Genomic DNA, 15376 nt, shown 5'->3' with positions numbered 1-15376 from the left:
TCTCAGTTCCCCCATGCCTGGCGGCAGAGGTGGGTTTTAAGCAGCTTACGAAAGGCAAGGAGGGTGGGGGCAATTCTAATCTCTGGGGGGAGTTGGTTCCAGAGGGCCGGGGCCGCCACAGAGAAGGCTCTTCCCCTGGGTCCTGCCAAGCGACATTCTTTAGTTGACGGGACCCGGAGAAGACCCACTCTGTGGGACCTAACTGGTCGCTGGGATTCGTGCAGCAGAAGGCGGTCCCTGAGATAATCTGGTCCGGTGCTATGAAGGGCTATGCCTGATATATGAACCCAGCCCTTTCTGATTTTAGACGAATCTTGATTAAGCCTCATGATCTCTTCTATTCTCCAGGTATTTAGTTCTAAATAGTAACCTCTGCATCCTCCTGTTCCTTGTTTTGTAGATCTTGGATAAGCTGCTGGACCGGGAAAGTCAGACACACAAACCTCAAACTCTGAGCTCCTTCTACTCCTCCAGCAAACCTACAGTAGCTAATCAGAAATCTCCTTCCAAACACACCACCCAATCAGCTGCACCTATTCAGCATCTCCCAGGGACACCTGTTGCACAGCAGACAGGTGTGCCGCCTGCGGTCCAAAGCAATCCTTCTGAACCCTTTATGGAGAAGACCGCCCAAGGTATGGACAGCTGTGTCACAGGACTCTTCCAACTGCAGCATACATTGTACATTAATGCATTCTATGACAGTGATGGTGAACGTTTTTTGGTTCGTGTGCCAAAAGGATGTGTGTGGGTGTGCTAGCATGCGTGCACCTGCCTGGGGCACCGCAGAGTACCCGAGTGGAACGATGTCTTCAAAGGGACATAGGGCAGCCCAGCCGTGTGGGGTCACTCACGAACGCGAATCCTAGAAAGAAAACTTGGACACATTTCTCTCCGGGTGAAATGACACAATATTGAGCTATGCACGCCCTTTTATTGGGGGGCATATGCAAATGGGAGTGATTATACGTACAGTGATACCTTGTCTTACAAACTTAATTGGTTCCAGGATGAGGTTCTTAAGGTGAAAAGTTTGTAAGACGAAACAATGTTTCCCATAGGAATCAATGGAAAAGCGATTAATGCATGTAAGCCCAAAATTAACCCCTTTTGCCAGCCGAAGCGCCCGTTTTTGCGCTGCTGGGATTCCCCTGAGGCTCCTCTCCATGGGAAACCCCACCTCCGGACTTCTGTGTTTTTGCGATGCTGCAAGGGAATCCCAGCATCGCAAAAATGAGCACTTTGCTGGCAACAGAAGTCTGGAGGTGGGGTTTCCCAGCGAAGGGAGCATCAGTGAAATTGCAGCATCGCAAAAACACTGAAGTTCTCGAAACCCAACCTCCGGACCTCTGTGTTTTTGCGATGCTGCAATTTCACTGAGGCTCCCATTTCTGGGAAACCCCACCTCTGGACTTCCGTTGCCAGCGAAGTGCCCGTTTTTGCACTACTGGGATTCCCCTGCTGGGATTCCCCTGCAGCATCACAAAAACACGGACGTCCGGAGGTGGGGTTTCCCATGGAGGGGAGCCTCAGGGGAATCCCAGCAGTGCAAAAACGGGCGCTTCGCTGGCAACGGAAGTCCGGAGGCGGGGCATCCCAGTGGTGGCGGTAGAAGAGGCAAAAAAATCTTAACCCCCGGGTTTGTATCTCGAAAAGTTTGTATGACGAGGCGTTTGTAAGATGAGGTATCACTGTATGTGTCAAGTGATATACAAACATCCAATAACGTAACTCTAAGATATGACACAACTTCCGAGTCCTTCCCATCTCCATATGGCACGTAACTAGTTTCTACTGAACAAATGTTTCTCATGGCCAATTTCCTGGGACCTTTTGTTGTTAGAACAGCTACCTCCTGTTTACCACAAAGCAAGGTCTTTTTATCGCTGCCTTCGTCCTGTTTACCCCAGGGAATGTAAATATGCATCCTTTAATCACACAGTTCTCATTCTGCTGTAACATTCTTGTTATTCGAGGAGAGCCACTGAATCGTTTTATGGCCAGTCACTTCCTAAGCAGAGTTCCCCAGAAATGCAGACTCACTTTGTGACCTACGTGCAGTCCTGCTCCTGGCTAATGGAATTGGAGTGTATAGAAACATAGAAACATAGAAGTCTGATGGCAGAAAAAGACCTCATGGTGCATCTAGTCTGCCCTTATACTATTTTCTGCATTTTATCTTAGGATGCATATATGTTTATCCCAGGCATGTTTAAATTCAGTTTCTGTGCCTTTATCTACCACATCTGCTGGAAGTTTGTTCCAAGGATCTACTACTCTTTCAGTGAAATAATATTTTCTCATGTTGCTTTTGATCTTTCCCCCAACTAACTTCAGATTGTGTCCCCTTGTTCTTGTGTTCACTTTCCAATTAAAAACACTTCCCTCCTGAACCTTATTTAACCTTATTTCCATTTGGAAATAGGGATACCGAATCAGCCTGTGAATATCTACCCTGAGTTTTAACTTTAACGATTGAAGGATTGACTAAATGGTGGCAAAATGAGATACAAGTAGAGGTACAAGAGATGGAAAATATAAGGAAAATTAAAAATACAAGAGTCAGGGAAATGAGTAGGAAAATATTACATAAGTAGTATTTTACTCCCGTTCAACTCGCACACTTTCAGCAGAATGTCGGGGGAATTGTTGGCATGGGTGTCAAGATAAAGGAGTGTTTATGCATATGTTTTGGGAATGCCCGATAGTGCAGGAATTTTGGCAAAAAGTGAAAGAGGATATCAATAGAATGCTAAATATACAATGGACAATCACTAAGGAAATGGCAGTACAGTGTTCCCTCGATTTCTGCGGGGGATGCGTTCTGAGGCCGCCCGCGAAAGTTGAATTTCCGCGAAGTAGAGATGCGGAAGTAAATACACCATTTTTGGCTATGGACAGTATCACAAGCCTTCCCTTAACACTTTAAACCCCTAAGTTACCATTTCCCATTCCCTTAACAACCATTTACTCACCATTATTACTGGTACTCACCATTGAATAAGACACTTAGTGATTCTGATATTTATAAACATAATTATTTATTAACAATAATTATTTTTTTTGTTATTTATTTGCAAAAATTATTAGTTTGGCGATGACATGTGACGTCATTGGGTGGGAAAAACCGTGGTATAGGAAAAAAACCATGAAGTATTTTTTCATTAATATTTTTTGAAAAACCGTGGTATAGGCTATTCGTGAAGTTCGAACCCGCGAAAATCGAGGGAACACTGTACTAGTTAAAAGCAATGCAATGGGAGAATTTAGAGAAATAAAAAAAGCAGCAATAGAAAGCGCTGAGGCAGTAATAGTCTTTGGTTGGAAGGATGCGACAAAATGGACCATGCAAAATTGGTATAGGTACATGGTGGACCATATTCAATTTGAAATTACGGATAAAAGGATAAATTCGGAAAATGAAATTGAGTTGGGACAAGTGATGGGACGGTGGGACAAGTAAGAAGATATATGACGAGCAGAATCCGAGACCAAGCTACAAGAAATAAATTGGAATCACTCTATAATATGTAAATAGATATATTGCTCTTGGGTCAAGTGGACTATACAAGAAACACCCCCGATTTGGTGGTGGGGAATATGTGTGTGTCTGGGTGGTGGGCACATTTCACTATGCACTGTTTTATGTTGTGTGTAATATAAATTTGTTAAAAATTAATAATTTTTTTTTACAGTTTTAACTTTCAATATTTATAGTAGGAAAAGAACTGAGTTTTGGTGATAGCATTAACACAGGTCCTTCTTTGCAAATGGCCTTCCTCTTACTGCCTTTCTAAATGACCCTCTGTGCTTCCCCAGAGAACCCTCAAAGATCCCCTTGCGACCCACCTGTTGAGTCCAGTATCTTAAAGCAAGAAGGGAAAGTTCCTAGCCGAATAGCTCTTGGAAGCAGAGGAGGCTACAACGGAAGATGCTGGGGTTCACCCGTCAGACAGAAAAAGAAGCACACAGGTAACTTGTGGCTGGACTTCACATCTTTGCTACTGGGTGAAGACCTATGATGCTTCAGAGGTTTCTGCAAGGGTGGACAAAATTGAGGCAAAGGTTGCCAGCCAGAGGGCAGGTTTTGGCTGACATCGGGTAACATTTTAATGAAAAATGCTTTGTGCATTGATTATGAATGGAAAACCTATATTGTTCTGTCGGGCTCTCTGGTAGAATCCTCCCAAAAATTCACAGGTACAAATTGCAGACACACACACGTTTGAAAATTCAAAACAATGTTCTTTATAATGAAAATTCACTTAAACCAAGCCCTCTTTTGGTATAGCAAAGAGCACTCGTCTCCAAACAAACTGGTAATTTGTACAAGTCCCTTATCAGTACTGTGATACTTAGCTTGCAGCTGTGAGGCAATTCACAGTCCTTCTTCTTTCACAAAGTGAAACACACTTTGCTCTAGTTTAGTTTCAAAGCGGGGGAAAATCAGCACACCAAAGGTCAAATTCAGTAAAGCAGTCACGAAACACAATGATCAGATAATCCTCCACAATGGCCAAACCCACAGGCTGCTATTTATAGCAGCCTCACTAATGACCACAGCCCCACCCAACCACAGGTGGCCCCATTTTCTTTGATAATAATCTCTCAGTTGTTGTTGCCTATGCATCGCTCTCCGCATGCGTGGCTGTATCATTAACTCTTGTTCCGAATCCAAGGAGGAGCTAGATAATTGATCTCCTTCTGAGCTGTCTGCCACACTCTCCTCCTCCCTGTCACTCATGTCTTCTTGGTCAGAGGAGCCTTCATCAGCAGATTCCACCGGGGGGGCAAAACAGGCCTGCAGCATGTGGATGTCTCCCCCACATACACAGTCCTTGGGGCAGGAGCTGGGCCAGAGCTAACCACAACATATATGAACTGTTGATAATATCCTAATTTACTATTCTCTACACCAGTGTTTCCCAACCTTGGCAACTTGAAGATATTTGGACTTCGACTCCCAGAATTCCCCAGCCAGCATTTGCTGGCTGGGGAATTCTGGGAGTTGAAGTCCAAATGTCTTCAAGTTGCCAAGGTTGGGAAACACTGCTCTAGATGGATTTTGTTGAAGTTCAAAATCAGTTAGCTTACATTTTTTGTGACCTGATGCTTTTGCCTCCCTCTCGCCAGTTTTAATGATGCTGAAAATGTTCATTAAGATAAAATATGATGTGATATGTAGATAGCTATACAAATACATATTTTAATGATCAAACCCCCTGTCAGTCAACAGAATTAGCCTGCAATAATTCAATAATTCAATTCAATTCAATTTATTAGATTTGTATTTGAAGATTTGGGGCGGCTCACAACATTAATGCCTTCTAACCACTGTGCCACAAAGTATTCATGATGGTGGTAGGCTTGCAAATAGCTAGCTGAAGCACGGATTTCTTATCTATTTGTAACTTTGCAATTATTACATTTGTAAATTAAATGATGTGAATTATTTTTCTCCAAATTAAGAAGGTGATGGGACCCAAAGTATAGATCAGTAAGGATTCAAAAATCTGTAGCATCTCTCCCTCCCACTTCTTCCCTCCCTCCCTTTCACACAGACACAATGCCATATGAATGTCTTTTTTCCAGTCAAAAACAGCTAAAAATCATTGACATTAACAACATTTTAATAATTTTTGCTGCATAAAGAAGTCTGAACATGGTAAGAAATAGATTGAGAATGTTACGATGAATGAGAATGTTATAGGATTGTGAAACCTGGGGCAGAGTTGTCTTTTGCAGAGTCGGTTTGAATAGTGGTCAAGTCATCATCCTAGAAACTGGGAAACCATGAGTTCTAGTCCCACCTTAAGACAAAACAGCTGGGTTAATTTGGGCTAGTCACTTCCTCTCAGCCCTAGGAAGAAGGTAGTGGCAAACCATTTCTTTAAAAAAAACTTGTAAGAAATCAAGCCTCCGAGAATTGGACATAATTGAATGGAAAGAAAAAGAACATCTACATTATCATACATTTGTATTGTCACTGAAGTTGATTGTAATTTCTTTTGGTGCTACCAAATTATGTATCATAATTTTATTTATAATCTATTTATAAATAAAGAAGTACAGTGGTACCTTGACATACGAGTCTAATTCGTTCCAGACTCGAGCTCGTATGTCGATCAACTCGCATCTCGAACGAATGCCTTTAGACTTTGTTTTTCGCGCCGAGATAACTGGAAGGATGGAATTATTGCGCCACCTAGTGGAAGCTTGGCTCGTATCCCGAATTTGAGCTCAGGTGTCGAACGTAAATTTTGCTCGCATCTCGGCTCATAACTTGGAATACTCGCATGTGGAGCAGCTCGTATCTAGAGGTACTACTGTATTGCCTTCAATCTTTTGGCAAACAGTCTGAGTCTTCAGGGAAGGGCGGCCTAGAAATTGAAATAATAAAATAAATAATAAACAGGGAATTTTGCCTGTCTATTGCTGTAAATAATGTTCATGATTTGGCAAAAAATTAGCTGAAATGAGTAAGGTGGCTCAGTTTGGCATGTACACAAGAGTCAAGCTTGTCTCTTGTATACTGTATTTCCAGATGCCAAATTGGAAGATAATTGAGACGCCCTGAGTCTATGGAGAGGGGCGGCATACAAATCTAATAAATAAATAAATAAATAAATTCTTTGATAATGTTCTGTCCGGCTCTCTGGCAGACTTCTCCCAAAAATTCACAGGTACAAATTTCAGACACACACACGTTTGAAAATTCAAAACAATGTTCTTTATAATGAAAATTCACTTAAACCAAGCCCTCTTTTGGTATAGCAAAGACCACTGGTCTCCAAACAAACTGGTAATTTGTACAAGTCCCTTATCAGTTCTGTGATACTTAGTTTGCAGCTGTGAGGCAATTCACAGTCCTTCTTCTTTCACAAAGTGAAACACTTTGCTCTGGTTTAGTTTCAAAGCGGGGAAAAATCAGCACACAAAAGATCAAAGTCAGTAAAGCAGTCACGAAACACAACGATCAGATAATCCTCCACAATGGCCAAACCCACTGGCTGCTATTTATAGCAGCCTCACTAATTACCACAACCCCACCCAACCACAGGTGGCCTCATTTTCTTTGATAATAATCTCCCAGTTGTTATTGCCTATGTATCGCTCTCTGCATGCGTGGCTGTATCATTAACTCTTGTTCCGAATCCAAGGAGGAGAGAAATAATTGATCTCCTTCTGAGCTGTCTGCCACACTCTCCTCCTCCCTATCACTCATGTCTTCTTGGTCAGAGGAGCCTTCATCATCAGATTCCACCGGGGGCAAAACAGGCCTGCAGCATGTGGATGTCTCCCCCACATCCACAGTCCTTGGGGCAGGAGCTGGGCCAGAGCTAACCACAACAGATAACCCTCAATATTCATCCCTCGGAAACTATTGTTACAGGGTTGCAAATCAGAGCAGTTTCATTACCTGTATTTGTTTCCTAACATGACATCATTTCAATTGATAGCCACCATAAGCTGTCAAACAGATGGTGTCTATTTTCTAGTTTCTGATTTGAACTTAACTGCGGAATCCTCTGTATAATGAAAAAAAAAATGAGATGGTATTCCATATTGTACTTCGATTATTTTGTGCCCTCTAAGCTTGCTTACCCGTTCTCATTGCCTTGTAGGAATGGCAAGCATCGACAGCAGTGCCCCGGAAACCACCTCGGACAGTTCTCCCACCCTCAGTCGGCGGCCCCTGCGGGGGGGCTGGGCAGCTACCTCCTGGGGCCGGGGGCAGGACAGTGACAGCATCAGTAGTTCTTCCAGCGATTCCTTGGGCTCCTCTTCTTCCAGCGGAAGCCGGAGGGCTAGCGGAGGGGCACGTGCAAAGACCGTGGAGGTTGGGAGGTGGGTGCTGTTGCTCATCTAGAATTGTGCATTTAGGGTGCAAACATTTCCGGGCTCTTACCCAATGGTGGATTCCTACTGTTATGCCCAGGTGCGGTAGTCCAGTAGTGGCCCAACGATTGTGCAATTTGTATGCAATAGCTCTCGTGCTGTCTTTCTTTCTTTCTTTCTTTCTTTCTTTCTTTCTTTCTTTCTTTCTTTCTTTCTTTCTCTCTCTCTCTCTCTCTCTCTCTCTCTCTCTCTCTCTCTCTCTCTATCTCTATCTATCTATCTATCTATCTATCTATCTATCTATCTATCTATTGGATTTGTATGCCGCCCCTCTCCGTAGACTCGGGGCGGCTAACAACAATGATAAAAAACAACATGTAACAATCCAATTAATAAAACAACTAAAAACCCTTATTATAAAACCAGACATACACACAAACATACCATGCATAACTTGTAATGGCCTAGGGGGAAGGAATATCTTAACTCCCCGATGCCTGGCGGCATAAGTGAGTCTTGAGTAGTTTACGAAAGACAGGGAGGGTGGGGGCAGTTCTAATCTCCGGGGGGAGTTGGTTCCAGAGGGCCGGGGCCGCCACAGAGAAGGCTCTTCCCCTGGGGCCCGCCAAACGACATTGTTTAGTCGACGGGACCTGGAGAAGGCCAACTCTTATCGGTTGCTGGGATTCGTGCGGTAGCAGGCGGTTCCGGAGGTAATCTGGTCCAATGCCATGTAGGGCTTTAAAGGTCATGACCAACAATTTGAATTGTGACCGGAAACTGATCGGCAGCCAATGCAAGCCACTGTGCCATTTGTTCTTTACTAAATTTCCGCACATTTGTGCTTCTGCGCATGTGCAGAAGCCAAATTGTGCGAGGAGATGCTCGCCCGTGCATGATTCCCAGTGATTTTTTGCTTCTGCGCATGTGTGGAAGCAAAACCATGCGAGGGAATGCGTGGGTGTGATTTTTGGCAAGTTTTTGCTTCTGGGCATGTGCAGCAGCAAAATCTTGTGCGGGGACACACGCACAAATGCATGAAATGTTGCAGTGCACACAACAGCACACTGGTATGTAAATAGGAGGAAGCCACCGCTGCGTAGCCTAGTGTTTCTCAATTATTTTCTATTAAGCCCCCCCCCAGGAAGAAATAAACAGTTCGTGCACACACCCAACTTTCCGCCAGGACAATTATTTGCAATATTCAGCACGTTTTTGCTGAAAAAACTCAAGCGGCTTATTAGCGTAATTGGGGCGTAATGTGTTTAAGTGACGCCTTAATTTATTTGGCTTCATGCTGTCCACTGCCAACATTTTTAGACACAGTAAACATATCAGTCTTTTCTCATCTCCCACCAAGTCACTGTGAAGCCAAGCACTAGATACTTTTCGTCATATTTCCTCGTCTTACCTTTCAGGAGATTTACATTTGTCTCATCATCTCCGTCTCTCTCCTTCTTTCTTTTCATCCCTGTTAAATATTTTTCCATGGCGTCTCTTAAGGGTTTGTTATCTGCACTTCACGTCTCCTACTCTGTGCTGTTTGCTATTGTTCGGTGCAAAAAGGCCCTACTCCCTGTAGCAAAAGAAGCATGTTCCCTGGGCTCACGCGCACACACACCGGCATCACTCTGCGCCTCCCCAGGGAGGCCCATTGCACTATTTGAGAAACACTGGTTTGGCCTAAGAAAGAGTCTCTAAAGCAGTGAGAGGCTCAGTCAGAAATTGGAGTGTTGTTATTGTTAGTATGTCTCGGTGCGAAACCTTCAACATACATTAAGCAGAGTTGTTGTGGGTATAGGTAATGTAGGTAATGTAGGTTAGCCAGACAATGACTCAGACTTCGTATTTGGACCGGGAGTCACTGCTCACAGTCACTCATGCCCTCATCACCTCAAGGCTCGACTACTGTAACGCTCTCTACATGGGGCTACCTTTGAAAAGTGTTCGGAAACTTCAGATCGTGCAGAATGCAGCTGCGAGAGCAATCATGGGCTTCCCCAGGTATGCCCATGTTACACCAACGCTCTGCAGTCTGCATTGGTTGCCGATCAGTTTCCGGTCACAATTCAAAGTGTTGGTTATGACCTATAAAGCCCTTCATGGCACCGGACCAGGGTATCTACGAGACCACCTTCTGCCGCACGAATCCCAACGACCGGTTCGGTCCCACAGAGTGGGCCTCCTCCGGGTCCCGTCAACAAAACAATGTCGTTTGGTGGGACCCAGGGGAAAAGCCTTCTCTGTGGCGGCCCCGGCCCTCTGGAACCAACTCCCCCCGGAGATTAGAATTGCCCCCACCCTCCTTGCCTTTCGTAAGCTCCTTAAAACCCATCTCTGCCGTCAGACATGGGGGAACTGAGATATTCTTTCCCCCTAGGCCTTTACAATTCATGTATGGTATGTTTGCATGTATGAATGTTTGGTTTTACAATAAGGGTTTTTAGTTGTTTTAGTATTGGATTTACTAGCTGTTTTTTTGTTACTGTTGTTAGCCGCCCCGAGTCTACGGAGAGGGGTGGCATATAAACAAGTAAGTAAGTAAGTAAGTAAGTAAGTAAGTAAGTAAGTAAGTAAGTAAGTAAATAAATAATAAAATGGATATACAACAATATTATTATTTACAAATATACAGAATCAACAATATAATTCTAATAGTTTACAAACCGCACACAGCAAGAATAATACAACTCACAGGCAAAGATATCTGTAACAAAGTAACTGCCCCAAAAGGAAACGGTGTTGGCGCCCTCTTATGGCCAACCAGTAATATTTCCTTAAAGATACAGTCTATATTTTACAGACTAACATTGTTAGTTTACTGTATGGCAGCACCCATGTAGGTTACGTACAAAGTACTAACAGTTATTTTAAATTGATAAATCTGAGAGACAGAATTTTTTCTTTTTTCCAGGCATATCAACCCTTTAGAGATTATTATTTTTAGGCTTAAATAAGTGAACCATCCTCTGCTACCATGTCAAGTGGAATTATAGTCTGTTAGGACCTTAACTCCGGAGGTCGATGGATAGAAGCCTTTATCTTTTTTTTTTAAACAAGATATTTATTTTAAAACAAATAAAAGACTGTCTCGAGGGACAGAAAAACATATACATCTTACATCATGGAGGTTAAGGAAGGAAGAGAGAAAAGAAGAGGAAGAGGAAGTGTTGGCAGGATATTGCGACATAAGAGGGGGATCCAATAAGACACACTAGTTAACTGTTTCATTACTAAGTGTCTCTGAGGGGCTGTCAATATACAGTAGTACCTCTAGATACGAGCTGCTCCACATGCGAGTATTCCAAGTTACGAGCCACGAGGGGAGAGAAATTTCTGTTCCAGACCCCAGCTCAAATTCGGCATACGAGCCGAGCGTCCAGTAGGTGGCGCATGAATCCTTGCTTCTGGTTATCTCGGAGGGGAAAAACAAAGTCTAAAGCCATTTGTTCCAGATACGAGTTGTTCGACATACAAGCTCCCTTCTGGAACGAATTAAACTCGTATCTAGAGGTACTACTGTACAGCGTGACATGGAGAATATCTCAAGAATATTTTTATTTGGGTTTCACTTCAACTTGTTTATCAGATCTTTTATTTCTCTTTCGTCAGGTACAAGGGCAGGCGACCGGAGAGCCATGCCCCCCATGTCCCAAATCAGCCGTCGGAGGCAGCTGCTCACTTCTACTTTGAGTTGGCCAAGACGGTTCTCATTAAGGCTGGGGGAAACAGCAGCACCTCCATTTTCACCCACCCATCTTCTAGTGGTGGCCATCAGGGACCTCACCGCAACCTTCACCTCTGCGCCTTTGAGATTGGACTCTATGCGCTGGGACTGCACAACTTTGTCTCGCCAAACTGGCTCTCCCGGACTTACTCCTCCCATGTCTCCTGGATCACAGGTGGGGATCCCATCTGCATCAGCTGTTCCACCCAACATACTTTTCTTATTTTTAAGGAGCCCATAATTGAAAACCCTCCCAAGTGTTTGTTTATGTTTATGTTTATTTAGATTTGTATGCCGCCCCTCTCCGCAGACTCGGGGCGGCTCACAACAAAGTGCAAAAAACAATTTACAACAAATCTAAATTTCTACTAAAAACATTTAAAAAACCCCATTTTCTAAACACACATACATACACACATACCATTCATAAATTGTATATGCCTGGGGAGATGTCTCAGTTCCCCCATGCCTGACGACACAAGTGGGTCTTAAGGAGCTTACGAAAGGCAAGGAGAGTAGGGGCAGTTCTAATCTCCGGGGGGAGTTGGTTCCAGAGGGCCGGGGCCGCCACAGAGAAGGCTCTTCCCCTGGGGCCCGCCAACCGGCATTCTTTAGTTGACGGGACCCGGAGAAGGCCCACTCTGTGGGACCTAATCGGTCGCTGGGATTCGTGCGGCAGCAGGCGGTCTCGGAGATATTCTGGTCCAGTGCCATGAAGGGCTTTAAAGTGGCTTCCCGCGTGGTGCTCTGGAAGTCTTTATCAGTTGTTTCCTAGCACAACTTGTGCATACTCAGGAAGGGCTGCAGGGTGAGCCGTGGAATTTTGGTAACAGCCGCTGGGAGTTTTCCAAAGTCTGTAAAAAGGAAGCATATAGTATCAGCAGCAAAATGGGCCATAGATTGCCTATTTCTGGCAATCTCCATTCAGTCTGATTTGGTTCTTAATACTGTCCAAGCTGTTTCCTTTGTAATGATGTAATAATTTAATCTCTGGAAGGAATTACAGTATTTTTTGGAGTATAGGACACACCAGAATATAAGACACACCTTAGTTTTGGGGGAGAAAAATAGAGGAAAAAATCTGCCTACCAGGTCAGGTATTCATCTGGCTAGTCCTTAGTCTGGTCAGTTTCAGCACATTATTTTATAGAAACATAGAAACATAGAAGACCGGCGGCAGAAAAAAACCTCATGGTCCATCTAGTCTGCCCTTATACTATTTTCTGTATTTTATCTTAGGATGGATATATGTTTATCCCAGGCATGTTTAAATTCAGTTACTGTGGATTTACCAACCACATCTGCTGGAAGTTTGTTCCAAGGATCTACTACTCTTTCAGTAAAATAATATTTTCTCATGTTGCTTTTGATCTTTCCCCCAACTAACTTCAGATCGTGTCCCCTTGTTCTTGTGTTCACTTTCCTATTAAAAACGCTTCCTTCCTGGACCTTATTTAACCCTTTAACATATTTAAATGTTTCGATCATGTCCCCCCTTTTCCTTCTGTCCTCCAGATTATACAGATTGAGTTCATTAAGTCTTTCCTGATACGTTTTATGCTTCAGACCTTCCACCATTCTTGTAGCCCATCTTTGTACCCCGTTCAATTTTGTCAATATCTTTTTGTAGGTGAGGTCTCCAGAACTGAACACAGTATTCCAAATGTGGTCTCACCAACGCTCTATATAGCAGGATCACAATCTCCCTCTTCCTGATTGTTATACCTCTAACTATGCAGCCAAGCATCCTGCTTGCTTTTCGTACCGCCCGACCACACTGCTCACCCATTTTGAGACTGTCAGAAATCACTACCCCCTAAAACCTTATCCCCTGGTTAGGGTGGGAAAAAAAACTTTATTCAGAGGTAGTAGCAATGAAGAAAAACCTACAAAGACTTAGGTCTGTAAAACAATGAAAAAGCCTGGGGAGATAGTTAGCAGCGCCTCATTAGGTCTGGGGGAAAAAGCTTTGGAAAAGCTACATTTAGAGCAGTGATTTTCAACCGTTTTTGAGCACATTTTTTACATTTACGAAACCCTGGGGCACATTGAGCGGGGGGGGGTGCTAAAAAAAGTTTGGACAAAAAAATTCTTTCTCTCTCTCTTCCTCCCCTTCACTCTATTTCTTTCTCCCTCTTTCTTTCTCTTACTTCCTTCCTTTCTTTTTTGCTCTTTCTCTCTCCCTCCCTCTATGTCTTTTTCTCTCTCTCCTTCCCTCCCTCCCCTCTCTCTCTGGCTTTCTTTCTGTCTCTTGCTCTCTCTCTCTTGCTTTCCTTCTCTCTCATTCTCTCTCTCACTCTCTCTCGCTTTCTTTCTCTCTCTTGCTCTCTCTTTCTCTCTCTCTCTTTCTTTGTTCTTGTTCTCTTTCTCTCTCTCTTGCTTTCTTTCTCTCATTCTCTCTCTCGCTCGCTCTTTCTCTTTCTTGCTTTCTTTCTCTCTGAGCTTTGCGGCACACATGACCATATCTCGCGGCACACTAGTGTGCCGCGGCACACTGGTTGAAAAACACTGATTTAGAGTATGAGATGCATCCAAATTTTCAGCCTCTTTTAAGGAGGAAAAAGGTGTCTCATACTCCCAAAAAATACGGTACTTAATATACTGGCCTAATATGTGAGCTGACTCTCTATTCCTGCCCTTTTCCTTGGCCTCTAGGGCAAGCCATGGAGATTGGCAGTGCAGCCTTGAACATCTTGGTGGAATGCTGGGATGGACACCTAACTCCCCCAGAAGTGGCATCGTTGGCTGACAGAGCTTCAAGAGCTCGGGATTCTAATATGGTGCGGTCAGCTGCTGAGTTGGCACTAAGCTGTTTGCCACATGCACATGCCTTGAATCCCAATGAGATCCAGAGAGCCCTGGTCCAGTGCAAAGAGCAGGTGAGCCATTTGATCCACTTTTAGCACCTAGCAAATGCAGGCACCGGCCTCGCTTTTTTGTGGCATTGTGGAATAGGGCTACTGCGCTTCTTGTATAAACACATCAACAGCTATGTTGTTTAGAACTGACCTCTATAGCTTTTCCGTTCTTTACAGCTGCAACTCTTGAGAGTGACGTTATGACTATCTAGCAACTTCATTGTTGTGGGAAAGAGCCTTCCGCTGTTATTTTATAGTTTTATAAACTGAATTAAAACAAATAATGTTCTGTCGGGCTCTCTGGTAAACTTCTCCAAAAAATTCACAGGTACAAATTGCAGACACACACACACGTTTGAAAATTCAACACAATGTTCTTTATAATGAAAATTCACTTAACCTAAGCCCTCTTTTGGGATAGCAAAGAGCACTCGTCTCCAAACAAACTGGTAATTTGTACAAGTCCCTTATGAGTTCTGTGATACTTAGCTTGCAGCTGTGAGGCAATTCACAGTCCTTCTTTCACAAAGTGAAACACACTTGGCTCTGGTTTAGTTTCAAAGCGGGGGGAAATCAGCACACCAAAGGTCTAAGTCAGTGAAGCAGGCACGAAACACAATGATCAGATAATCCTCCACAATGGCCAAACCCACAGGCTGCTATTTATAGCAGCCTCACTAATGACCACAGCCCCACCCAACCACAGGTGGCCTCATTTTCTTTGATAATAATCTCTCAGTTGTTGCTGCCTATGCATCGCTCTCCGCATGCGTGGCTGTATCAATAACTCTTGTTCTGAATCCAAGGAGGAGCTAGATAATTGATCTCCTTCTGAGCTGTCTACCACACCCTCCTCCTCCCTGTCACTCAGGTCTTCTTGGTCAGAGGAGCCTTCATCAGCAGATTCCACGGGAGGGGGGGGCAAAACAGGCCTGCAGCATGTGGATGTCTC

At 43.8% G+C, this 15376-nt stretch overlaps 1 protein-coding gene across 4 annotated transcripts in view; it reads left to right on the top strand.

The window, feature by feature from the left end:
- The window catches only part of ZSWIM8 (zinc finger SWIM-type containing 8), a 113940-nt gene that overhangs the window by 72663 nt on the left and 25901 nt on the right, over positions 1-15376 (top strand). For all 4 annotated transcript variants that reach the window (XM_070752099.1, XM_070752098.1, XM_070752097.1 and 1 more), the window contains 5 exons: positions 401-635; positions 3820-3972; positions 7626-7848; positions 11452-11741; positions 14222-14445. In XM_070752099.1, the coding sequence (XP_070608200.1) occupies positions 401-635; positions 3820-3972; positions 7626-7848; positions 11452-11741; positions 14222-14445 (1125 nt within the window). The remainder of the gene's footprint in view (positions 1-400; positions 636-3819; positions 3973-7625; positions 7849-11451; positions 11742-14221; positions 14446-15376) is intronic.

This window comes from Erythrolamprus reginae, chromosome 5 (genome assembly GCF_031021105.1).
Source record: "Erythrolamprus reginae isolate rEryReg1 chromosome 5, rEryReg1.hap1, whole genome shotgun sequence".
Classification (NCBI taxonomy): Eukaryota; Metazoa; Chordata; class Lepidosauria; order Squamata; family Dipsadidae; genus Erythrolamprus; species Erythrolamprus reginae.
Note: the sequence above shows the minus strand (reverse complement) of the source record. Positions and strands in the feature narration are given on the sequence as shown.